This window comes from Rhinoraja longicauda, chromosome 13, assembly GCF_053455715.1.
Source record: "Rhinoraja longicauda isolate Sanriku21f chromosome 13, sRhiLon1.1, whole genome shotgun sequence".
Classification (NCBI taxonomy): Eukaryota; Metazoa; Chordata; class Chondrichthyes; order Rajiformes; family Arhynchobatidae; genus Rhinoraja; species Rhinoraja longicauda.
This window is the reverse complement of record NC_135965.1, coordinates 7,404,867-7,431,403: the sequence shown is the minus strand read 5'-3', so window position 1 is coordinate 7,431,403 and position 26,537 is coordinate 7,404,867. Positions and strand designations below refer to the sequence as shown.

At 42.9% G+C, this 26,537-nt stretch overlaps 1 protein-coding gene across 7 annotated transcripts in view; it reads left to right on the top strand.

Moving 5' to 3' along the window:
* tnk2b (tyrosine kinase, non-receptor, 2b) overlaps window positions 1–26,537 on the top strand; it is a 238,982-nt gene that overhangs the window by 46,299 nt on the left and 166,146 nt on the right. For 6 of the 7 annotated variants that reach the window (XM_078410265.1, XM_078410268.1, XM_078410263.1 and 3 more), the window contains exon 1: window positions 24,906–25,194. The exons of the other annotated variant lie outside the window; for it this stretch is intronic. Coding sequence is in view for 5 of the 6 variants with exons in the window: in XM_078410268.1 (XP_078266394.1) it covers window positions 25,147–25,194 (48 nt within the window). In the remaining variant the exon portion in view is untranslated. Of the gene's footprint in view, window positions 1–24,905; window positions 25,195–26,537 lie in introns of those variants that run through there. 7 annotated transcript variants of the gene reach the window in all.

Genomic DNA, 26,537 nt, shown 5'->3' with positions numbered 1-26,537 from the left:
CTGGAGTAACTCAGCAGGTCAGGCAGTATCTCTGGAGAGAAGGAGATGCTGCCTGTCCCACTGAGTTACTCCAGCTTTATGTCAATCTTCGGTTTAAATCAGCATCTGCAGTTCCTTCCTGTTCAGAGTTTAGCATTTATTCCCCAAGATTCTGAAACAAGTGTTTAGATTTTGGCTCACTGATTTTCCTGCATCCTAATGTGAAAAGCATTTAAATAATAAACTGAAGGCAAGCTGCTATTTCAGGAAGTAGTTCTTAGGTTGATGATAGCAATGTGTTGGAGAGATATTCAGAGGATCATTTTTGGAGGTGTCATACAGTGTGAAAACAGGCCCAACTTGCCCGTGCTGGCCAACATATCCCAGCTACACTGGTCCCACCTGCCCACGTTTGCCCCATATCCCTCTAAACCTGTCCTATCCATGTACGTATCTAACTGTTTCTTAAACGCTGCGATAATCCTGATCGTAACTACCTCCTCTAGTAGCTCGTTCCATACACCCACCACCATTTGTGTGAAAATCATACCCCTCCGATTCCTATTAAATCTTTTCCCCTTCACCTTAAACCTAGGTGGTTTGGAAAGAGTGATTTTTTTGTTGTTGTAGATAACAAAGACATAGTGATTATAATAATTTGGCATATTTTTTCATGCATGCAAGTGATGGAATATTGTGTACAGTTTTGGTCTCCTAATTTGAGGAAGGACATCCTTGTAATTGAGGCAGTGCAGTGTAGGTTCACAAGATTGATCCCTGGGATGGCGGGACTGTCATATGAGGAAAGATTGAAAAGACTAGGCTTGTATTCACTGGAGTTTAGAAGGATGAGAGGGGATCTTATAGAAACATATAAAATTATAAAAGGACTGGACAAGCTAGATGCAGGAAAAATGTTTGCAATGTTGGGCGAGTCCAGAACCAGGCGCCACAGTCTTAGTATAAAGGGGAGGCCATTTAAAACTGAGGTGAGAAAAAACTTTTTCACCCAGAGAGTTGTGAATTTGTGGAATTCTCTGCCACAGAGGGCAGTGGAGGCCAAATCACTGGATGGATTTAAGAGAGAGTTAGATAGAGCTCTTGGGGCTAGTGGAATCAAGGGATATGGGGAGAAAGCAGGCACGGGTTATTGATTGGGGATGATCAGCCATGATCACAATGAATGACGGTGCTGGCTCGAAGGGCCGAATGGCCTCCTCCTGCACCTATTTTCTATGTTTCTATGATGAAAACTGATTTACAGTTAATATTGTAGCCTTTTTAATTTTTGTTACTGGGATCTAAACTAAACTAAACTAAAATGCAATATATATTGTATTCAGTCATTAATGGACACCAATGAAACATTATTATTACTAACTTGAAAATGTTTTAAAAATGCATGGAGATTTTGAGGTAAAGTAGGATTGTTGCAAATCGGGTCATTTATAACCGGGGAACCCTTGTTTGATCTTGAAATCAAAAGGGTCAAATTAGCACATTATATTGCATTCTACAGTTCAAAATCTTGGTTCAGTACTTTGACAACAAACAATATAAGCAAAGTAAATTGCAAAAGTAAGCTAATTATGAATAGTAATAGCTCCTTATCAGTACTGAAGTACACTAAATATCATTAAAGTTGAGTAAATAACATTTTTCTAATAATGCACTGCTGTTGTCAGCCGCCACAATGTTGGGTGGATCGCAATTAAGTAAGAAATATGCAGAATTAAAGTCTTGTTGCAAAGTCTTTGAAGTCAACTGAGGGAATGCCATGAGGAGCTGATAGTTTTATCTTCCATGTAATGTTTTTGCCTTAGCCATCAGGCACTGGACTTAACTGATTTCAATCCCTTGCACTGAATTGCTTAGTCATCATTAAATTATGGGTGCAGATATTTTTGATTGTACTCTCCATAGTTGCAGAGATTTTTGATTGTACTCTCCATAGTTTTGCATATGACAATAAACTCGATTAACAATGGAGTAATCTATTGAACTACTTCTTTCACATGGACTACATTGGTGTCTCCACAGAGTAATACGTTTACTTGCTAAGATTTCCTTTGGTATATGGAAGAAAGGCAGTTAATGCTCTGAGTGCAAGAAAAAAAAGTTGGGTAGAACCTTGGAGTGGAATGCAGGATAATTCCCCAAATACTACACACTCATCTCTGTCCTGACTTGCTGAATGTTTTTAGGATCCTCTGTGTTTCATTTCATTTCTCTGATTTTGGACAGCAATGCACCCTCGAATCAACAGCAACAAATTATTTGTAGGTCATTTATGTTTTGTGGCTTTTCAGAAACATTTGACATTCTTGCTAAGTCGATTAATTTGTACTGGTAGGAAGGCCACCACAGTAAAATTATTTTTCTTCTGATTTTTTTAAATGTTGTCACATTTCCACTTGATAATGCTGTCACGGAGCTGTCGTCCATGTTTTCCATTTTCCGTTTCAGTTCGCATACATTTTGTTGCCCAGTGTTACACAGAGTGCTCTGGACCCTGATTTAACATTGTCTTGTTGCATTGCATGTGGAGTGTCAGGAAACCTTCTCACTTCACAAAATGCTGCAGTAACTCAGCGGGACAGGCAGCATCTCCGGAGAGAAAGAATGGGCGATGTTTCTGAAGGGTCCTGACCTGAAGCGTCACCCATTCCTTCCCTCCAGAGATGCTGCCTGTCCCGCTGAGTTACTCCAGTATTTTGTGTCTATCTTCGGTTTAAACCAGCATCTGCAGTTCCTTCCTACATACCTTCTCACTTCACTTTTGAATTGGAAAATGTTTAAAGGGCTTATTTTGCTAACAGCCTTACCGACGTGTAAGTGATTTCAGCCAAAAGTAGGACGCTGGAGAAGCATTGACAGCGTGGGAATTTCGCGATGTTTCCGAAGACGGTGTAATCTCGACCTGACTCGGCATTGTCCTGGTCATTGTCGTAGGGTAAAAGAAAATTTCAGCGATCTGCTACGACTTTGACAGTCGCCTAAAAAATCGTCTAAGTGGGACAGGCCCTTTACTGTTTCTGAGATTGATTTTTTATGACTCAGCCTTGGATTACAAGCATTCTATTTATGAATTGTTACTGCAATATCATTGATTTATACTGGCACTTGTCTTCAATTTGAGTTTATTTTGTGAGATCATGAATAGTACACTAGTCTCTACTCATAGCAATACATTGTGTCTAAGTACCTGATAACATCCCACAAAGGGAATTTGTGCTTGGAGTGTGGGGGTCTGTTTTCACCAAGGAGAAGAAAAAGGAGGTCCGTGAATGTGTGGAGAACACTAATATGCAAGGGCAGTGTGAGATTAAGGAGGAGGAGGTATTGAAGTGTAATAGCGCAACGGGGGGCCTCGGTCCGCTATATTGAGGTCCATTATTGCGAGGGTTTACTGTATTATATACAGTTACGAGATGCATATATAGGGTAGACAGTCAGAACCTTTTTCCCAGGATGGAAAAATCAAATACTTGATGGTGTAGCTTTTAGGTGAGAGGGAGACGTGCAGGGCAACCTTTTTACACAAAGGGTGGCGTGTGCCTGGAATGTGCAGCCAGGGCTGGTGGTTGAGGCACATATAATAGTGGTATTTAGGAGGCATTTGGATAGGCATGTGGATATGCAGGGAATGGCGGGCTATGGATTATGCACAGGTAGATAAGAGATGGTCTCGGCATCATATATAAGAAAATAACTGCAGATGCTGGTACAAATCGATTTATTCACAAAATGCTGGAGTAACTCAGCAGGTCAGGCAGCATCTCGGGAGAGAAGGAATGGGTGACGTTTCGGGTCGAGACCCTTCTTGCATCATGTTTGGCACAGACATTGTGGGCCGAAGGACCTGTTCTCGTGTGGCGCTGTTCTATATTCTATGTAACATTTTGCTCAGACCTTTTTTGATTTATGTACTAATGCTTCATGAAAAATTAAGGAATGGCCTGCAACAAAAAAAGCTTGAACTTGTTAATTTAATTTTTCCATGTATTTGACATGAAAAGGGTAACAGTAATTGCATAAAACAAATGCACATATGCCTCTTGATTCATCTTTTATATACTAAAACTCTTGTTTGTTTGTTCCTGAACTACAGCCAAAACGGTACACGATAGTATGACAATTTTAGGCCCACCTTGCTCACGTCGTCCCTTTGGTGCTAATGGAAGAAGTTTAATTGAAATCGGTGTTATATTTTTTAAGTTATTCGCATTTTAAAGTTTAAATCTATCTCCGAGGGAGGGAGGGAGGGGGAGGGGGAGGGGAGGTGGGGAGGAGGAGGGAGGGAGGGGGAAGGGGGAGGGGAGGGGGTGGGAGGGGGGGGGGGAGGAGGGGGGGGGGTGAGGTTGGGGGTGGGGGGGGAGGAGGAGAGGGTACTGCACCAATGCAGGAGAGGTTTGGGCCCTATGGGTCCACAAGGTCTAGTTAACTATAAATCTTGTTTGGCAGCTCCCAGCAAATGTAACATTTCTAGGAGTCATTCCCTACTGGGAGCTATCTTTTTCAGAGTTATAAAAGCTTAAATCCCAGCACATTACATGGCCTATCTGGAGGAGGTTGTCGTTTTGGGACCAGTGCAATCCTCTGATGTCAAAGCACACTGCTCAATTAGTCTGCTTTCCAAAACCCAAGGAGCAAGGAAGCATTCAGCATTCAGCATTCACCATTTCTGTCTCTTGGGTCCCAATTAACACTTATTGAGTTAATCTGAGCGTTCATTGCAAACTGTTGTATGTGTTCCATCAGGGCGTTTATCACCTTAATTGCAAGATGTCACAGGGCTTTTTTCAGCGTGTCAATAGGCAACAATAATCAGACTAGCCTTTTGCAAAACTAATCCCTAAAGAAAAAACATTTTGAGTGAACCACCTTCTACCATTGTCCCTTGGAGACAAGGAATGAATGCTTCTACTGCTGTACTGTGGGTCCTGATATGAACTCGGGAGTGTAGGAAGGAACTGCAGATGCTGGTTTAAACCGAAGATAGGCACAAAATGCTGGAGTAACTCAGCGGGACAGGCAGCATCTCTGGAGAGGAATAGGAATACTTTATTGTCACATGTGAATAGTCAGTGAGATTATTTGCTTGCGTACGCAATGTATACAAATAGCAGCCACCTATGGCGCTGACAAGGTTACAAAGCACGCCAGCTCCCCCTTTTGTCGCCCCCCCCCCTCCCCAACAGTTCCCCCACGCTGGGTCCCCATTGTCCTTCGTCCCCCCCCATTGTGCATTGTTCTCCCCCCTCACGGTAGTTCCCCCACGCTGGGTCCTCCATTGTTCTTGGTCAACTTCACTTGTGAATAGGGTTGCCAACTGTCCCGTATTTGCCGGGACATCCCATATTTTGGGCTAAATTAGTTTGTCCTGTAGGGGAACGCCCTTGTCCTCTATTAGGCCCGGGAGTCGCTGAAGGCCCCGACAATGTAGGAAAAAACTGCAGATGCTGGTTAAAATGGAAGGTAGACAGAAAATGCTGGAGTAACTCAGCGGGTCAGGCAGCATCTTGGGACAGAATGAATGGGTGATGTTTCGGGTCGAGACCCTTCTTCAGACTGAAGATTTTTTTTTGGAACTACAATACTATATTTCTGAGTGTTTTGCACAAGCCAACCGTACCCTCCCCCCCCCCCCCCCCTCTCCCCAGCCCCACGACAGCCCCGACTGAGATTAAACGGCCCCTGGACCGCACGGCTCAGTTTGGGCACGGCGATCTGCGGGCATCTCGGTCCCCAGCGCTGAGCTGCACTCATTTAATGCAGGATTTCAGAGGTGTCCAATAAATTTTATTATCAAGCTACTTTCTTATCCAAGTAATTTCAGAGGGTCCAATGAGGTGGGTAAAGTGATTCTTTGCTCTATTTTCATTGCACACGTTTTATTTAGACCTGCAACTGTCTTGCTTGTCCCTCTTCTCCTACATGAACTGACTTGACTCGTTGCATTGTGGGATTGTCCTTGCAGAAATAAAGAATTAGGCCTAAAAAAATCAGTTTGGTGTTGAAACCAGCAACAAATCCTGGATTAATTTATGTTGGACTGTGAGGGAAAGGATTTTCAAGGCATTGTTTAGACTTGCAGGAGTATAGTCACCATGGAAATATTGTTTTTTGTTGCCAATAAATTAGTGCTGCAATGTTAAAATGAATTTTAAAAATGGGGTCCCTGCATTATGAAAGGATCCCATTCCCAAGAACTGTTCGTAAACTGAATTTTCTTTGTTGAAAATAAGCCGTTTTTCCAAAACGATAATGTGAGATCTTTAGCCTCAGCATTTGCAGAGAGTAGACAAGGGAAGGTTAGCATAGAAGATAGGAGTTATTACCAGCGAGTGAACTGTGACAGATGTTTAATCAAATGCATCCTGGCTGACGTGATGGGGGGAGCTGATGCGCTGATCATCCAAGGCTTCCTTACCTTGCCATCCCTTTCCTTCCTTCCGTCTACAACATGCCGATCCTGAATGATCAGCTGGCCTTTAAATGACTCCCACACGAGAGATGTGCTCATACCCAAGAACAATTGCTCCCATTTTACTCTCCTCAGCTCCTGCCGAAATAATGCTGTTATCTCCTGGTATATTTGTTTTCTAATTCCTGTTAGCTATGTGAGGGCCTGCAGTCCAATCCCAACAAGGTGATCACCCCCTTGTTATTTTGCAGCTCCACCCATCTCGCCTCAATGGATGATCCTTCAGAATGTCATTTTGGACTTCTGCCATGATGTCATTCTTAAACATTAAAGCAACCCCCCCCCACCTCTCTTATCCTCACCTCATCCTTGCTTGTAGCACCGACCCTGGAACATTAAGATGTCCCTGTGTCCGTCCCCTCCCCGTCCCCCCCCTCAGCCAGGTTTCTATAAGGGCTATTACATCCCAGTCACACGGACCTGCCCATGCCTTGAGTTCATCCGACTTACCTGTCAGGGCTCTCGCATCTAGATAAATGCAATTTAACCCAACCGCCCTTCCTCACTCCCTGCCATGTTCCATCCAATCCTGTCTACTGAACATGCTGTCATCGACTTCTGTACTGACTTCCTGCCTCACTACTGCATTGGATGCCATCACCATGCCGATCTAGTTTAAACCCTGCCAAGTAGCACCAGCAAACTGCACGCCAAGTTCCGCTCCTGTTCAGGTGTGACCCATTAATCTGGAACATGTCACCTCTGCCCCAGTGGTTCACAAATCTGAATCCCCTGTACTAGCTTTTCAGCCATTCATTCACCTGTTCTATCTTTCTGTTCTTGCCCTCATCAGTATGTGGCATCAGGAATAATCTGGAGATTACTACCTCTGAGGTCTTGCTTTTTAACGTTTAGCCAAGCTCCCTGTACTCACTCTGCAGGACCTCATCCCTTTGGGTAGCCATGTAATTAGTGCCGATGTGCACAACAACTTCTGGCAACTCACTCTGCCCTTGCAAATGCTCTGCAGCCTCTCCGAGACATCCAGGAGTCTGGGTCCATGGAGGCATCACATCACCCGAGAGTCTCATCTGCTGTCACGGTATCTCCCCTCTGTCCCCCTAACGACTAAGGCTCCCACCACTAGAGCCCTGTCTGACTTCACCCCACCCAGCTGTGCTGTGCCTCAGTCGGAGGCTGGCCTGGTGCCACAGATGTGACTGCTGTTCCTGCATACTCTTTTACTCCCTTCCATGGTGGCCTCCTCTCCATTTTCTGCCCATACCTCATGTGTGGGCCCCTCCCTATAACTGCTGTCTATGGTCCTCAGTCTCCAGGCCGATCCTCAGGTTCGTCCAGCTGCAGCTCCAGTTCCCTCACCATCACCATGTCTTGCTGTCACTCTCCACACAGTCTGCTCACCCTAACCTCTTGAGCCAAAGCCTTAACACTTACCCTCAAACACAGCACTTCATGTCAACGCAGCCTCTCCCAAAACAGCCACTCTAATAGGCCATTCTACTAATGTTCGCCTTCTTTTAATACACCATTAGGAGCCGTCACTCTCGGACACTAAAACGGCTGCTTTTAAAATTTCCTGCATTGCTCCTCTTCCCAGCTGCTCACCCACTGCTATTGTGGCTGTCAGTAAAAAATTACCGATACGGGTTCAGTATTAAGCCCTTCTTGATAGCCATTTACTGTAACCATTGGTGAATAATAACCGAATCATATCATATCATATCATATATATACAGCCGGAAACAGGCCTTTTCGGCCCACCAAGTCCGTGCTGCCCAGCGATCCCCGTACATTAACATTATCCTACACCCACTAGGGACAATTTTTACATTTACCCAGCCAATTAACCTACATACCTGTACGTCTTTGGAATCATGAATGTTAACGTGAAAGGAGATATGAAACTGAACAAAAATATGCAACAACGATGTGTAACAGAAATCATGTTGGTTAAATTGAGGTTAAATGTTATTTATAAAAATACAGGAAGTTATCAATAATCTACTTAATGCAAGTGGTAGTTCTTGAATATATCTACTGAATGTTCTGTTGCAAAACCTGAGAAGTTCTATTAATTTAAAATGTAACATAAAATCGTAAGCAAAATTAAGAGAAAATTAACTTGGTCAAAAGGTTTGTTCTCCAGCCACAAGCTGAATAGATTCCAGACGGTTTCCACTTCCACATTGTAAATCTATTTTATTTTGACATCATCCTGACACATTTGATTTTAAAGAGTGGGAATGAGGAAAGTGACCAAAGGGCTAAGTCAGTGTTTTGTTCTGTGTGTAGGAGAGTTGATGAAATCATTTCTGTGCCTGTTTATTGGACCTTTTGCTGATGTGGTTCAGGGTGTTGGCCTATATTAACATTTGGCAACTGTGAGTTATTTGTGGACTTAAGAACACAACAAGAACCTTCAGCGCTGCTTTCAAGCCAAAAATGTTTCAGTGGGAGAATGCTTCAGAGAGCTGATTTTACCTTAAACTGGAGAAGAAAAGTAGAGAGGAACACGAGTGGACAGGTATGTAAATATTCTTTAAAGCAGGAAAATGCGGATATATCGTGTCATGATCTCTACACTAGAGCGCATTCATGTACTGCTGAACAATTTCATAATAGTGCTGAGAAAACATTGGAAGTGGTACAGGATCTTATGAAATCCAGCACTCAAAACTATTTCTAGACCTGGCGTAAAAGTTTCACGGTAAACTGGGGGACTGGATAAGAAGTGGAATAAAGAGTGGAAAATAATGTACGTTCTCCCCGTGACCTGCGTTGTTTTCTCCGGGTGCTCCTGTTTTCACCCATACTCCAAAGACGTACAGGTTTGTAGGTTAATTGACTTTGTATAAATGTAAAAGATTGTTGCTAGTGTGTGTAGGATAGTGCTAATGTGTGGGGATCAATGGTCGATGCGGATTCGGTGGGTCAAAGGGCCTGTTTCCACGCTGTATCTCTAAACTAAACTAACGAGTGGCCATTATGACTCAAAGGCTAGGATATTATTGAATATGATTTCCCACTTTCTATTTTTGGAATAGTTATACCTATTTTGTATAATTCACTTAAAATATGATGCTCCAATTTTCAAATGTTACCTGACTTAAACAGATTCAGTTTAGTTTAGAGAAACAGTGTGGAAGCAGGCCCTTCGGCCCACTGAGTCCACACTGACCAGCGATCCCCGCACATTAGCACTATCCTACACATATTAAGAACAATTTACACATACACCAAGCCAATTAACCTACAAGCCTGTATGTCTTTGGAGTGTGGGAGGAAACCAAAGATCTCGGAGAAAACCCATGCGGTCACAGGGAGAAAGTACAAACTCTGTACAGACAGCACCCGTAGTCGGGATCGAACCCGGGTCTCCGGTGCTGCAAGCGCTGGAAGGCAGCAACTTTACTGTTGTGCCACTGTGGCCGCCCACTTTTAAAGAAGTCAGTTCAAAAATAAAAATTTGCTGGTAAGTAGACATAAAAAGGGTAGTTGTAATTTAGTGCAGTCAAATAATGTGAACATTAAAGTGGCTGAGGATATAGAGTTATAGGGAAATGCTGCATTTGAAACAGGTTCTTCAGCCCACCAAGTGCTTGCTGATCAAGCCAATGGTAACTCAATGATAGGAAATGCCATGTATTTAACACCTCATCAATTCATACACACTAACACAAAATCTACTGCATTGAAATAGATTATTTACCCTAGTTTGTCTTGGCTGATGCTTGTAAGCTTTTTCTAAGTATAATCGCACTAACCTGTTCAATCTTTCCTTAAACTGTAATATCTCATTTCTAGTATTGAGCCATTTTTCTTTTGGTATTTTCTGGTACATTTATGACCTTTTCAAGATATGATATGAAAACTATGTAGGTTATTAGAGTTCAACTTGATCAGCATCCTAAACAAGTTTAACATAACTTCACTACTTTTAAAGAATCTCTGCTTTTAAATTACACTAGACCAAGTGGACCCGCTGGGCCCAAACCTCTCCTGCATTGGTGCAGCACCCTCTCCTCCCCCCCTCCCGTCTCCCCCATCTCCCCCCTCCCACCCTTCCCCACCCCCCTCCCTCCCCTCCCCCTCCCCATCCATCCCCTCCCCCTCCCATACCCCCCTCCCGAACCCCATCCCCCTCCCCTCCCTCCTACCCCATCCCCCTCCCCCTCTCCCCTTCCCCTCCCCTCCCCTCTCCTCCCCCTTCTCCTCCCTGCCCCCTCCACTACCTCCCCCTCCCTCCCTCTCCCCCTCCCCCCCACTTCATCCCCCTCAACCCCCCCTTATCTTCCCTCCTCCCCCCTCCTTCCCTCCCCTCCTCCCTACACCCCCCTCCCTTCCTAGGAGATAAATTCAAACTTTAAAATGTGAATAACTTTAAAAATATAACACCGATTTCAATGAAACTTCTTCCATTAGCACCAAAGGGACGACGGTGAGCAAGGTGGGCCTAAAATTGTCGCGTTATCATGTACTGTTTTGGCTGTAGTTCAGGAACAAACAAACAAACGAGTTTTAGTATATAGATATCCATTGAAATTCCATTACTTGGTTTTCATTAGTTCATAATTTTTAGGAGCAGAATTAGGCCACTCAGCCCATCAGGTCTACTCTGCCATTCAATCATGGCTGATCTATCTTTCCCTTACAACCCATTCTCCTGCATTCACCCCATAACCACTGACACCCGTACCATTCAAGAATCTGTGAATTTCCATCTTAAAAATACCCATTGACGGCCTTCACAGCCGTCTGCGGCGATGAATTCCACAGATTAAACACCCTCTGACTAAATAAATTCCTTCTCATCTCCTTTCTAAAGGTATGTTCTTTTATTCTGAGGCTATGGCCTCTGGTCCTAGACTCTCCCACTAGTAGAAACATACTCAGCACATTCACTCTATCCAGGCCTTTCACTATTCGATTTATTTCTTAAAGGCCTTTTCATTTCTTAGATTGCTGTGATTACTTGCAGTGTAAATTTTGCTGAGCTTTATCACCTCCATTCTCGACTCCCTTTGTTCTCTGACCCCATTCAGTTTTTTTCTCCTTAAAATGTGGATGATATGCTGTTTTCCGAACACATCACATTTAATTTATTAAGATAAAAAGGCCTAAACTGGACCTAAACTGTCCAGCTTGTAAGAATTAAATAATGTTGTAAAGGTTAATTGCTGCATCTTTGATACCGGATTCTTTTGAGTTCAGAACATAAGCGTTGGGCATTTGACCCATGATCTGGTACTGCCGGATGGTGTCGCAGTGGAGCTGCTGCCTTACAGCTCCAGAGATCCGGATTCGATCCTGACTACAGGCGCTGTCTGTACAGAGTTTGTACGTTCTCCCTGTGACCGCTTGGGTTTTCTCTGAGATCTTCGGTTTCCTCCCACACTCCAAAGATGTACAGGTTTGTAGGTTAATTTTTTAGATTTAGAGATACAGCGCGGAAACAGGCCCTTCGGCCCACCGAGTCCGCGCCGCCCAGCGATCCCTGCACATTAACACTATCCTACACACACTAGGGACAATTTTTACATTTACCCAGTCAATTAACCTACAAACCTGTACGTCTTTGGCTTGGTATGAATATAGGTTGTCCCTAGTGTGTGTGGGATAGTGTTAGTATGCGGGGATTGCTGGTCTTTGTGGATTCCCTGGACCGAAGGGCCTGTTTCCATGCTATATTTATAAACTAAACTACAACTAATCTGCTTGAAGTGAACTCAGTAAAGTATCTAGGATTGGAGTGTTGTCATCTGTTTTGTGGCGAGCAACTTTGGGTTTCCCCCACTCACATTCACATGTTAATGAATTGCTGTCAGCTACTCAGGGTGATGTTAGTGAACCGTGACAAATTCAGTGACCTTCTTCTTCCATAAAAATCTAGCCATGTTATTTCATTGAATTCTCGATGTTAGTGCAAAACAACAACTTGTCAAATTGAGATTTCAAAGTTAAACTGGTATCACTTATGTGATGTCATGAAGTGACTTTCTACCATTTTCTAAACTGTATAAATGTCCCTTTTATATCTAGAAACTATTCCAGCTGCAGATTCTGAATTTTTTTTGGCACAAGTTGCAATAACATTTGTACTTGAATTGATTCCTTGCTAAATAAGAAAGCAAAATAAGCTGCCAACCTCATTGCCATTTTTCTGGGTGCTAAATTCCAAATAGGTCCTATGGTTGTAACCTTAGTCATCTCAGAAAGTTTGTAATCTACATAGATATTTCTGTTGCAAAGTCTGTTTCCTATGGCCACAGCTGCACGCTGCTAACTGTTAATACCAGAAGTTCTGTAAATGTCAGTCTTTATTTAGTGCTTTCCAGGGAGGTTTTTTTATGGTTGACTTTTAGTTCTGTTTTGTTGTGAAACGATCGATTCGAAACTGCCAATGTTCAGATAGGATAACAAAATTATGTAAATTGAAAAGAAACTTGGTAGTAGAAATTCAGTTGGGAATTCACCAAGAAGATCCTGAAGTCTCAGATTTTGTTCTTGTCAACATAATTTCCCCTCCTCTTACCATTGTGCCTTAACTAGCTGCTAGTTCCCATGCTGACTTGAAACATTTTGGGTTCATTAGAAAATGTATTAAAGTACTGTGTAACATCTTAAAAAAAAAAAAAATGTTGAGATATTAATAGGAATAACATTCAAAAATACAGAAATCATCCAGAATGCCATCACCAAAGTCTTAAGTGTGCCAGATCAATGGAGTTTCACTGTATTGCTGTGTCATAGGATGACACTTAATGTATATATATATTTCAGCAAGGCATTCAACAAGGTTCTGCATAGCAGGCTGCTCTGGAAGTTTAGATCCTATGGGATCCAAGGAGAATTAGCTGAATGGATATAAAATTGGCATCCTGAAATGAAGCAGAGGGTGATGGTGGAAGGTTGCTTTTCAGACTGGAGGCCTATGAGTAGAGGTGTGCCATACTATTGCTGGTTGTCATCTATATCAATGATTTGGATGAGAATGTACATGGCATGATTAACGAGTTTGCAGATGATACAAAAGTGGGTGCTATTGTAGTTAGTGAAGATGGTCGTTAGAAATTGCAGCAGGATCTTGATCTGTTGGGCAGATGGTGTTGAGGAATGATTAATGGAATTTAATATAGAGAAATGTGAGGTGTATTTTAGGAAGACTAACATGGGCAGGACCTAAACAGTGAATGGTAGGGCTCTGGGGATTGTTGTACAGCAGAGGGATCTAAGAGTGCAGGTACATAGTTTGTTGAAAGTGACCTCATAAGAAGGTCAAAAAGGCTTTTGGCACATTGGCCTTCATCAGCAGGGTGTTGAGTATAGAAGTTGGGAGGTCATATTGCAGTTATATAAGACGTTGGTGAGGCCGCATTTAGAGTATTGTGTTCAGTTCTGGGCACTATATTATAGGAAAGATGTTGTCGAGAGGGAAAGGGTGCAGAGAAGATTTATGAGGATGTTGCCAGGACTCGAGGGCCTGAGCTAGAGGGAGAGGTTGAGCAGGCTAGGACTTTATTCCTTGGAGCGTAGGAGGATGAGGGGTGATCTTATAGAGGTGCACAAAATCATGAGAAGAATAGATCGGGTAGATGTACAGAGTCTCTTGCCCAGGGGAATTGAGAACCAGAGGACATGGGTTCAAGGTGAGCGGAGAAAGATTTCATTGGAACCCGAGGAGTAACTTTTTCACACAAAGGGTGATGGATGTATGGAACGAGCTGCCGGAAGAGGTAGTTGAGACAGGTAAATGGATAGGACAGGTTTAGAGGATATGTGCCAAACGCAGGTAGGTGGGACTAGTGTAGATGGAACATGTTGGTCGGTGTGGACAAGTTGGGCCAAAGGGCCTGTTTCCATGCTTCCACGCTGTATGAGTTGATGTTCATTTCAGGAATTAGATTATATCCTGGTGGTTGTCTCAGATTCATTATGGCCATCATTGACTATATCTGAGTGGTCATGTTAAAGCCAAAAAGATCCCTTGTTGGATATAACTGGTATGATGACATAACCTCCATATGTGTTTTCATTTTTACAGTTGTCTAGCCCATATTTAGTCTTCTGATTGTTATACTTACAATAAAACCAGAAAATGCTGTAAGCATTCAACAGGTCATACAACTTCTGAGGAAAGAGAAATGAGGTTAAAGTGTCAGGTTTGAGGCCCGCTGTTTCCAGCATTTTCTGTTATTATTAACGATATTCTGCATCTGCATCTTTTAAAATATTTATTTCTGGTCATGTTTCACATATTGTTAATCGTTCCATAATTCATAATCCCTTGTGGTGTATTAACACAAGTTGTTTAAAAAGGCTGTTGACTAAGATCGTGTAATGGAGATGAAAATATATTTTAGAGTTTTACTTGGAAGGGAGTAACTGTTTTAAATTTATGGCACTTCAAAATCATGTTTCTCGATTTTTCTTTTCTGAAATCTTATTTTGCCCTGAATTTGTTTCTACCCCTGTCTCTAATCAACAATGGACAATATAAGAAAAGGATGTCACAAATGAGCTTTATTTTGCACTCATTTGATATTGATCCATTTTTCATCTGGTCAGAATATCAGTCTGGGGACCTGGCTATTCCCTTGTTAAGGTCATGCTTAGTTCAAGCTTATAATTTGTTATGCCTTTTCCCAGATAGATTTGGGGAATTTGGGATGGACAAGAGATCAATTCTGAAATGCGCCTGATTTTTGTGGTTCAGGAAGTCAGTGTATCATCTTGTGAGGGTAATGCAAGGTAGAAACTGTCATCCCATTTATAAAGCTTCTGCATGTGTATGTGATGTGACCTGCAGGACATTAGAACTAGGGAGGGATTAGACGAGGTCAAGCTTTGCCAAGTGTAGGCACAGTGGAACTTCTGTGCTTTATCTTTTCTATGATTCTATGAGAACAAAACTACTACAGTTGGAGAAAATATGAAATGAAAATGGAGAATGGGAGGGAAGGCAGAGCGGGTGAGAAAGGTAAATGAGACAATAGACAATAAGTGCAGGAGTAGGCCATTCGGCCCTTCGAGCCAGCACCGCCATTCAATGTGATCAGTACTCCGTTCCTGCCTTCTCCCCATACCCCCTGACTCCGCTATCCTTAAGAGCTCTATCTAGCTCTCTCTTGAATGCATTCAAAGAATTGGCCTCCACTGCCTTCTGAGGCAGAGAATTCCACAGATTCACAACTCTCTGACTGAAAAAGTTTTTCCTCATCTCCGTTCTAATTGGCCTACCCCTTATTCTTAAACCGTGGGCCCTGGTTCTGGACTCCCCCAACATTGGGAACATGAGTTGCTGTTTCAGCTCAGTGACCTTCATCTGAACTGATTTTTTTTTAGAAATAAACGAGATGTAGAGAAAGTGATAAGCAGTACAAAAATGGAAAGGGAAAGAGAGATGGAGTTGAATTGTGTAGAAATCTAAATGGAAAAATAAATGATAGTGCAAGGTAAATGGCATAAGTAATGTGAAATTAAATAAAGGATGATATTAAAGTAGGAGCCAGTGGGAGCAGTACGATCATTAAATTTGTTGTGTAAGGAACTGCAGATGCTGGGTTGTTGAATTCCATGCTGAGACCAAAGGCTGTAACGTGCCTTATCCACAGGTGACATCCTGTTCCATGTCTTAAAGGCAAAAAGGATAGAATGTGAAATTGGAACCGAGAATTAATGACAGGTAAGGGGTAGCAACGTCTTTGCAGTATGGTTTCTTAATATCCTCAGGATAAAAGAAATTGTGTTAGGAATGGGACATAGAGTTTACTCAATTGTAGGCTTTGATCAACTGCAGATGCTGGTTTAGAAAAAAATGACACAAATTGCTGGAGTAACTCAGCTAATCAAGCAGCATCTCTGGAGAATATGGATAGGTGATGTTTCAGATTGGGATCTTTGTTCAGACTGATTGTGGCGTGGGGGGGGGCGGTGAGGTGGAAGAGAGGCGGAGAGGACAAAGCCTGGCAAGTGATGGCTGGTGACAGGGGGTTAGGGTTTGACTTTATAGGTAGATGGGTGGACAGAGGCCAGAGATATGAGACAAAAAGTGTAAGATAAGGATAGCATATGTGCGAATTGTGCAGTCAGAGGAATGGGGAGGGGGCGATGGAAGTGGCAGGGGAAAAATGGGTGCAAATCCAGGTGGTAGACAGGGAAAAAAGGGGGCAGGTTGTTAGTAGGTGAGTTACCTGAAAATTGAGACTTCAACATTCATACCGAAGGTATCACAAAATGCTGGAGTAACTCAGCAGGTCAGGCAGCATCTCCGGAGAGAAGGAATGGGTGACGTTTCGGGTCGAGACCCTTCTTCAGACTGATGTCAGGGGGGCGGGACAAAGAAAGGATATAGGTGGAGACAGGAAGACAGTGGGAGAACTGGGAAGGGGGAGGGGAAGAGAGGGACAGAGGAACTATCTAAAGTTAGAGAAGTCAATGTTTCTTACGCTGGGCTGTAAGCTGCCCAAGCGAAATATGAAGTGCTGTTCATCCAATTTCCGGTGGGCCTCACTATGACACTGGAGGAGGCCCATGACAGAAAGATCAGACTGGGAGTGGGAGGGAGAGTTGAAGTGCTCAGCCACCGGGAGATCAGGTTGGTTAAGGCAGACTGAGTAAAGGTGTTGAGCGAAACGATCGCTGAGCCTGCGTTTGGTGTCGCCGATGTAGAGAAGTTGACATCTGGAACAGACCGTTAGGTTGCAAGCTACTCAAAGTGGAATATGAGGTGCTGTTCCTGAGGTTTTTGTGTGGCTTCACCGGCAATGGAGGAGGCCCGGAACTGAAAGGTCATATGGAAATGGGAGGGGGAGTTAAAATGGCTAGCAATTGGGAGATCCGGCAAGCCTTGCGCTCAAGTGCAAATGTTCAGTGAAACTGTCACCGAGTCTAGGCATGGTCTCGCTAATGTGAGAGGCCACATCGGGAACACCGAATGTAGACGAGGGTAGAGGAGCTGCACATCTCACCTGGAAGGACTTCTGAGGTCCCTGGATGGAGGTGTAGTCCAGATGACTGTTATTCAGACTGCACCTCCTCCCACCCTGCTGCTTGCAAAGACGTCATCCTCTAATCTCAATTTCTCCGTCTCTGCCGCATCCGCTCCCAAGATGGAGCTTCCCATTCTTGGGCATCCGAGATGTCCTCTTTCTTCAGCAAATATGGTTTCCTCCCTGCTGTCATAGATGGATCCCTCACCCGCATCTCCTCTGTCCCATAGATCTGCTCTCACTCCTCCTTGGAGGTCCATCCCTTGGTCCTTGCATTTCACCCCACAGTCCCCCACATCCTACATCTCATTCTCCAACTTTTCTGTCACCTTCCATGTGATCCTACCATTAGTCATAAATTCCCCATCCATACTGCCTTCCTCAGAGACTGTTCCCTCCGCAATCTCTTGGATCACATCCTTTCCCACCAAACAACGCCCCAGGTACTTTCCCTTGCAACTGCAGAAGAAGTAACACCTGTTCCTACACCTCCTCCCACGCATCCATCCAGGGATCCCAGCAGTCCTTCGAGGTGAGACAGAGTTGACGTGCATCTCCTCTAACATCATCTATTCAATTTGATGTTCCCGATGTGGGCTCCTCTACATCGGCGAGACCAAGCGTAGACTAGGCAACCGTTTCGCCGAAAACATGCACTTGGTCCACCAAGGCATGCTGGATCTGGTTGATAACTATTTTAACTTTTCTCGCATTGCTGTACTGACATTTCTTTCTTGGGATTCCAGAGTGAAGAACAGCTCTCGGTTGGGTAGCATACAGCTGAATGTATGAATGTAATTTTCCACTTTTAGGTAACAAACTGGTTAACAGAAATCCCCCCTGCTCTCTTGCCTGTGTCCCACCTGGATCTGCACCCATTTCTCCTCTTTCTCTTCCCCCTCCCCTTGTCCCCTTCCATTTATATTTCTTTCTCTGGTTTCACAATTCACGCCTCTTCTATATTTTTTGTCTCACACCTTTGGTCTATTCACCTCTGGGCTTTGATGAACCATCTACCATGTATCATATATATTAATATATATTACCATATATATTAATGATTTGGATGAAGGTATTCGAAGTAACACTAGCAAGTTTGCAGATGACACAAAGCTGGGTGGCAGTTTGAACTGCGAAGAGGATGTTAGGAGGTTACAGGGTGACCTGGACAGGTTGAGTGAGTGGGCAGATGCGTGGCAGATGCAGTACAATATAGATAAATGTGAGATTATCCACTTTGGCTGCAAAAACCAGGAGGCAAATTATTATCTCAATGGTGTCAGGTTAGGTAAGGGCGAAGTGCAGCGAGACCTGGGTGTCCTTGTACACCAGTCCCTGAAAGTTGGCGTGCAGGTACAGCAGGCAGTGAAGAAAGCTAATGGCATGTTGGCCTTCATAACGAGAGGATTTCAGTATAGGAGTAAAGAGCTTCTTCTGCAGTTGTACAAGACCACATCTGGAGTATTGTATACAGTTTTGGTCTCCTAATTTGAGGAAGGACATCCTTGTAATTAAGGCAGTGCAGCGTAGGTTCACGAGAATGATCCCTGGGATGGCGGGACTGTCATATGAGGAAAGGTTGAAAAGACTAGGCTTGTATTCACTGGAGTTTAGAAGGATGAGAGGGGATCTTATAGAGACATATAAAATTATAAAGGAGTGGACAAGCTAGATGCAGGATAAAATGGTTCCAATGTTGGGGGGAGTCCAGAACCAGGGGCCACAGTCTTAGAATAAAGGAGAGGCCATTTAAAACTGGGTGAGAAGGAACTTTTTCACTCAGAGTTGTGAATTTGTGGAATTCTCTGCCACAGAGGGCAGTGGAGGTCAAATCACTGGATGAATTTAAGAGAGACTTAGATAGAGCTCTGGGAGCTAGTGGAATCAAGGGATATGGGGAGAAGGCAGGCACGGGTTATTGATTGTGGACGATCAGCCATGATCACGATGAATGGCGGTGCTGGCTCGAAGGGCCGAATGGCTCCTTCAGCACCTATTTTCTATGTTTCTATGTTCTATCTACCTGTGGAAAAAAAACCCTCACTTAAATCCACATTGCATGCTAGGCTTTGTCCTGCCTTCACCTCTCTTCTAGCTTCTCCCCCACCACGATCAGTCTGAAGACCCAAAACATCACCTCTGCATGTTCTCCAGAGATGCCTGACCCACTGAGTTATTCCAGCACTTTATAAGCTTGGTGATTCTAGTTAACGGGAAGGGAAGAGGTAAAACTGCTGATGTTGTATTTCCTATACTTCACATGAGGTTCAATGGGAAGAGAAAGGGTCGTAAATGAGTGTATCTCTAAACGGAGGTGCCAAAATTGGTGGATGATTTCATTGTTACATTTTGGTACGTATGGCAATTAACCACTCTTAACTCTTGGATGATCCACTGACTGGAAACGGTGCAATAGAAAATAATGTCTGATCCACTGTGCATATCCAGTATATTTTCACTTATATTATAAAATAAATAGTCAATTATTTTGTTGTTGTCGCTGTGTCATAATCCTAGAGCTATACAGCATGAAAACAGGCCCTTTGACCCAACTTGTCCATGCTGACCAAGCTTGTCAAAGGACCTTATCTTTGAAAAGGTTGAACCTCCAACCTTTCCCATCCACTTACCTGTCCAAGTATCTTTTTATTGTACCCATCTCAACTATTTCCTCTAGCAACACATTCCATATAAGCAACACCCTCTATGTGGCAAAGTTGCCCTTTAGACCCCTTTTAAATCTTTCCCTCACCTTAAACCTAAGCCCTCTAGTTTTAGACTCCCCTAGCCTGCCCCTCATGGTTTTATAAGCCTATACAGCGCCTCCTGCATTCTGGGGGAAAAAGTCCAAGCCTATTTGGACCTTCCTTATGACCATCCGGTAACATCTTTGTAAATCTTTTTTGCACCCTTAAAGTGTGATGACCTCCTTCCTAGAGTGGGGAGACTAGAACTGGACACAGTATGCTAACTGAGACTATAATCACATAGTGTACCGTCTAAACATGATGTCCTGACTCTTGTATTCAGTAATCTGACTGATGAAAGCAAACATATCAAATTAATTCTTCACCATCCTGTCTACTTGTGTTGCCACTATTTTAGAACAATGTAACTATACCCCTGTGTCTTTCTGTTCTGCCACACTGCCTGGGCACTACCATTTACAAGGTAGTGTAAATAGCTGCTTTCGTTGGCCTTGCCAAAATGCAACACCTCGCACTTATCTGCATTAAACTCCATTTTGCCATTCCTCAGCCCAATGGTCCAGTTGATCAAGATTTTACAGTGGCTAAGAATGACAACTTTATGAAAGGGTGTCAGGGGATTGTTCTGAATGCAGATAAATGTTTTCCAAATTAACCATGATTTAATTGAATGGTGGAACAGGTTGTTCACATGTTTCTCAACCGGCACAGTTCCCTTCTTCTGCCCCATCGACCTTCTCTTCCTCTTCCCCAGGGACCTCTTTGTAACTACAAGATGATGTGCTATCAGTATATGTACACTTATATTGTTAAACTATGAATTTGAAAAATCAATCATAGGCCATTTAAAGGAGTAACTATAGATTCTTTGAATTTTAAATTAAATTATTGCTATAGGTGCAAATAGATTTCTCAATCATTCTCAATACTCATTTTATATATAATTTTATTGTTTTCCTTTTGAGCAATTTATGAATTGCAACATCCTGATATCGACGGGCTCTGGAATGACAGTTATTGACGCTAACTCATGGAATCAGTAATGATCTCCTCATTTTGCAGTGTAATTTATTCCATTCTGAACATGTATAAAAACTGAAGAATAAAGCATTGAGGTACCGTGATACGATACGATAGAACTCTATTTATCCCAGGAGGGAAATTGATCTGCCATAAAACACAAAATACATGAAATTAAAGTGACGAGTGGAGAGGAGTGGGGATGTGCAAAGATTTGGGGAGGGGGAGGGGGGAGGGGGAGGGGGAGGGGGAAGGGGAGTCAGTCTACCTCACAACAGAAGCGGGAGGAGTTGTACAGTTTGATAGCCACAGGGAAGAAGGATCTCCTGTGGCGTTCTGTACTGCATCTTGGTGGAACCAGTCTGTTGCTGAAGGTACTCCTCAGGTTGACCTCAGCATTCAAAGCTCTAGAGGGCAAGTTGTTTAAAGCATTGATTCTTATTCACTTTGATCGTCAGATGAGTAAATATTCAAAAAAATTTACCTTGCCTTCTCAGCATTCTTGCTATGCTTGCATAAAGCCAAGCTTATTGCAAGTTTCTGTCCCGATCCCTGCAATCAACCTTGAGGTATTTTGTCGGTAAAAGTGGATTTGTGAATAGTAGTACTAAAAAGATTTTAAAAATGGAGCTTCTATGAGTTCAGTTAAAATGGAATGGATTTTTATGTGGGACTCTGGTATTTTTCCCATTATTTTACACCTAACTGTCTCCATGACTCCAAGGATATTAAGATTTTATTGCACTTGAACATTATAGACGACTGAGTTTTTTTAAAGAAGCCCCTTGACACCAAACCTATTTTTAATTTTGTAAACAATGCCCTGCAGTTGGCACAATCTAAATATAGATTTGAAATGCACTGAAATAAGCCATCGGTGTATGTTAATCACCAGACCAGCATAATTAGCAGCACCGTTAGTTTATATATATATCTGCTGGATCTGCTAACATATATGTCTGCTGGATTCACAACACTGATTAATTAGGATGTATGGCTTAATCTATAGTTATATTTTCATCAGGACTATGGACATTGATTATTTTTTTCATTGAGCCTATGACATTTTTACATAAATCATAAGTCCAGGATGGAAGTGCAGATGCTGATTTACACCAAAGACAGACACAAAATGCTGGAGCAAATCATCAGGACAGGCGGCATCTCTGGAGAGAAGGAATGGGTGACGTTTCGAGTCAAGACACTTCTTCTTGACCTGAAACATCAACCATTCCTTCTCTGCAGAGATGCTGCCTGTCCCGCTGAGTTCCTCCAGCATTTTGCATCTATCTATGCCATTTTTACTGTTGTGTTTGATATCTGACTGTGTTTCCCTGTTAAACTCCAGAAATTTCCTGCAGATGTACTTTGCTGCTGGTTGCCTGCAGGGACTCTGTATTTCTGTTGGCATAAAACCCAGAATTAAATCTCAATGGTCACAGCCTCTCAAAGCTCCTTACACAAGGCAGCTGTTTCAGTAGAAGTATGATGAGGAAGACAGACTCAATTTCAGATTCAACTAAAAAAATTGTGATTATTGCACATATCTGTAGTAGTGGTTTGGATATAGATTGCAGCAGGATTCTTTATGAACTGGATTTATTACCTCTTACTATATTTTACTTTGTTATATTTGATTGTTTTTGTTAATGATGTTTTTTGCACTTGATTTGATTGGTTGAATGAAATTAATGTAAAATCGATGTTAGTTTAGTTTATTGTCACAAGTTGTGTAAAAAGCTTTTTTTTATTGCGTGCTATCAGTCAGCAGAAAGATTATACGTGTTTATAATCAAGCCACCCACAGGATAAAGGGAATAATGATTAGTGCAAGTTAAAGTACGATTAAAGATAGTCTGAGGGTCTCTGATGTGGTAGATGGTAGGTCAGGACTGCTCTCTAGATGGTGATAGAATGTTTCAGTTGCCTGAAGAGCTGGGAAGAAACTGTCACTGAATCTGGAGGTGTGTGTTCTCATACTTCCGTACCTCCTGCCTGATGGGAGAGGGGAGAAGAGGGAGTGATCGGGGTGAGACTCGTCCTTGATTATGCTGGTGAACTTGCCGAGGCAGCGTGAGGTATAAGTGGAGTTAATGGAAGGGAGGTTGGTTGGTGTGATGGTCTGGGCTGCCTTAATGAAGATATGTATGTTTTATTCACCCAAAACCTCTCCTTCGACAAACACATCAAACACATCACCAAGACAGCCTTCTTCCACCTCAAAAACATCGCCCGTCTCCGTCCGTCACTCTCCTCCACAGCTGCAGAAACCCTCATCCACGCCTTCATCACCTCCCGTCTGGACTACTGTAACAGCCTCCTCTATGGTTCACCCTCAAAAATCATCAATAAACTCCAGTACATCCAGAACTCCGCTGCCCGTCTACTCACCCACTCCCCGACCCGTGACCATATCACCCCTGTCCTTTACAAGCTCCACCGGCTCCCCATCCCCCAGAGAATCCAGTACAAAATCCTCCTCATGACCTACAAAGCCCTCCATAACCTGGCCCCATCCTACCTGACTGATCTCCTCCACAGACACACTCCCACCCGTACCCTCCACTCTGCTGCTGCTAACCTCCTGTCCCCCCCCATCCGGACCAAACTCAGATCCTGGGGGGACAGGGCTTTCTCCATCGCTGCTCCCACCCTCTGGAACTCACTACCTCAGACCATCAGAGACTCCCCCTCACTCACCACATTCAAAACATCACTGAAGTCTCACCTTTTCAACCTCACCTTATTCTTCCTTTTCTGTTCGTCTACTTATTTTTTTTTTTTTTTCTATGTTTTAGTAAACCCTGTAAAGTGTCTTTGAGTTTTTAGAAAAGCGCTATACAAATGTAATGCATTATTATTATTCCATCTTTTTGTCGCTATCTTGCATTATTATTATTATTATTAAAACCTGTGATGCCAATGAGTTGGATTGTTAAATGAGTAAAACAAAAGTGCCATTGGCATTACTTACCAGATCATTATCTCTGTTTTATTGATTTTAGCCAAGTAAAATGCACCAATGAGATAGCAATAGCAGATTTTTGTGTCCATGTTTTTTTTGCCAGATTAATGGAGCTGGTTTAGAACAGTAAAGCATTGGTTCCTGGAACTGCAGCTGAACAGAACATCACTATAGTATTCAAAAGTGTTCACTTTTTTAAGTGGCTATTTTAGCCCATACTATTGCAAACAATGCATGTCGTCGTTCCCCTTGATTCAACTGGGGCTTATTCAAACAAGGGTTGTTACTGTGTGCAATGAAATCCCCTGCTCTTTTGCCTGCTCTCGCCCTCACCACAATGCCTTGCCCTCTGCTCCACAGCACTCTCCCTTTCTCATGCCAATTTCCCTGTGAGCGAGGCAGTACTCAGCACGAAGCGGTACTGCTGTGTGTGTGTTCATCTGTGTCCTAGTCGATGGAAATACAGTCATACAGTTGTTTGGCAAGGGACGGAGTCAGCCATAGAAATGCACACGAGCTTGGGAAAATAAACTGGGGTAGGGAACTGAATGGTGGGAAGCAACTACTTTACATGGATTACGGGAGGAAAGAGATGGACCAATCTAGGCTTTGGCAAAGAGACCAAGAAATAGTGAGCATCTATCTACCTTGCATTAGATAGCGACAAAAAGATGGATAGATGGAGGAACTGATCATGTGTTTTTAATGCAGCATCTCTAAACCAGTAAAGCAGAAGCTGAATGGTTTAAAAGCAGCTGATGCAGCTTGAGAGGTTGTACGTGTGGGACAGAGGGTTGCACACATACAATGTGTATTTGCATTTTTATGTCGTGTCGCTCTGCCTGTAATCTGTGCACAACACTGTGGGGACCTGCAGATTGCAACACTGAAGAAGAGACCAGAGGGGAAGGAAGAAGTGGAGGACAGCAGGAAGGCGTGCAACGTATTTTTAATGCAAGGTCCTCAAATGTTTAAAATCCTTCTCTGAGAGTGCATCTTGCAGATACAATTGTGGAGATCTGAAATTAATCACCCAGAATGAGCGAGCAGTCAGAATACCAGCGTCTGTCGAGCGAGGAGGAGGAGGTATAGCTGTGTACTCTAAATGTATTTCATGCCCATGCAAACAATACATATCATGCAGAGCCTTGTTTCAATGTGGCAATCGTGCCTCACACTGATTGCCCTTTATGCTTCAGGACGTGTTCAAGCTCATTGGGATGTGGTCCTCCAGCTTGAGAAATGCTTGAAAATCTGTCTTGCATTTAATTTTCCTGCACTGAAGCATTTGCACTGGAAAACAACCGGATTGCAGTTTATCTTTCAAAGACTATAATACTCGGATTCATTTGGTGTTTCTTGGTCTTTATAATTTACATTTAGCAAATGTTTTTGGTGGCTGCTTCGTGATTATAATGTTGTCCTTCCTTTCTAGATAGATTGAAATCCTGTGTTTTGATTTTTGTTGTATTTTGGATGGCATCACAGCTCTTCAAAAGGTTACTGAATTCTGCAGCTCTCTGCAGAAGGGAAACAAACTAACACACTCCAAATCAGATTTTTTTTGACAAACATGTTTTATAAGGTGTCATGTTTTTATATGATTTTTTAACTCATAATTATGAAGTTCTATTCACAGCAAAGCATTTTCTTGATGAATAGCTTTGTTTAATTTATGATTTTCTGCAAAGTATATACCTGTTCAAAGGCTTGTAATATTTCTATTATATTGCTTTAATCATAAATGATAAGATATGTTAACGGTGCCTGTACGCTGGAAACAATTGGAAGGTGCCTTCTGTTTATTTGTGCTGCTGCTAAGGGATCAGTCACTAAATCAGTTACATTATTCTCAACAGTTTTTAACCTATTTCCACTGCAACCCCCTCTCAATCTTTTGCATTCTCCCTTCTCTTCCCAACCAAGATTCTTACACACACACACACACACACACACACACACACACACACACACACACACACACACACACACACGACATACAGACACACACAGACACAGACACACGTAGACACAGACACAGCCATACACACACAGAAACACGCAGACACAGCCACACACACACAGAAACACGCAGACACAGACACAGCCACACACACACAGAAACACACAGACACAGCCACACACACACACACACACACACACACACACACACACACACACACACACACACACACACACACACACACACAGACAGACACACACCACACAGACAGACACACACACACACACACACACACACACACACACACACACACACACACACACACACACACACACACACACACACACACACACACACACACACTACCCCCCTCCATCACTTCCAATTTTCTTTTCAATTGTAATGATTCCTCCAGGGCAGCATTAAGCCTGTTGCCATAGAAATTGTCACTGCAAAACTAGTATGA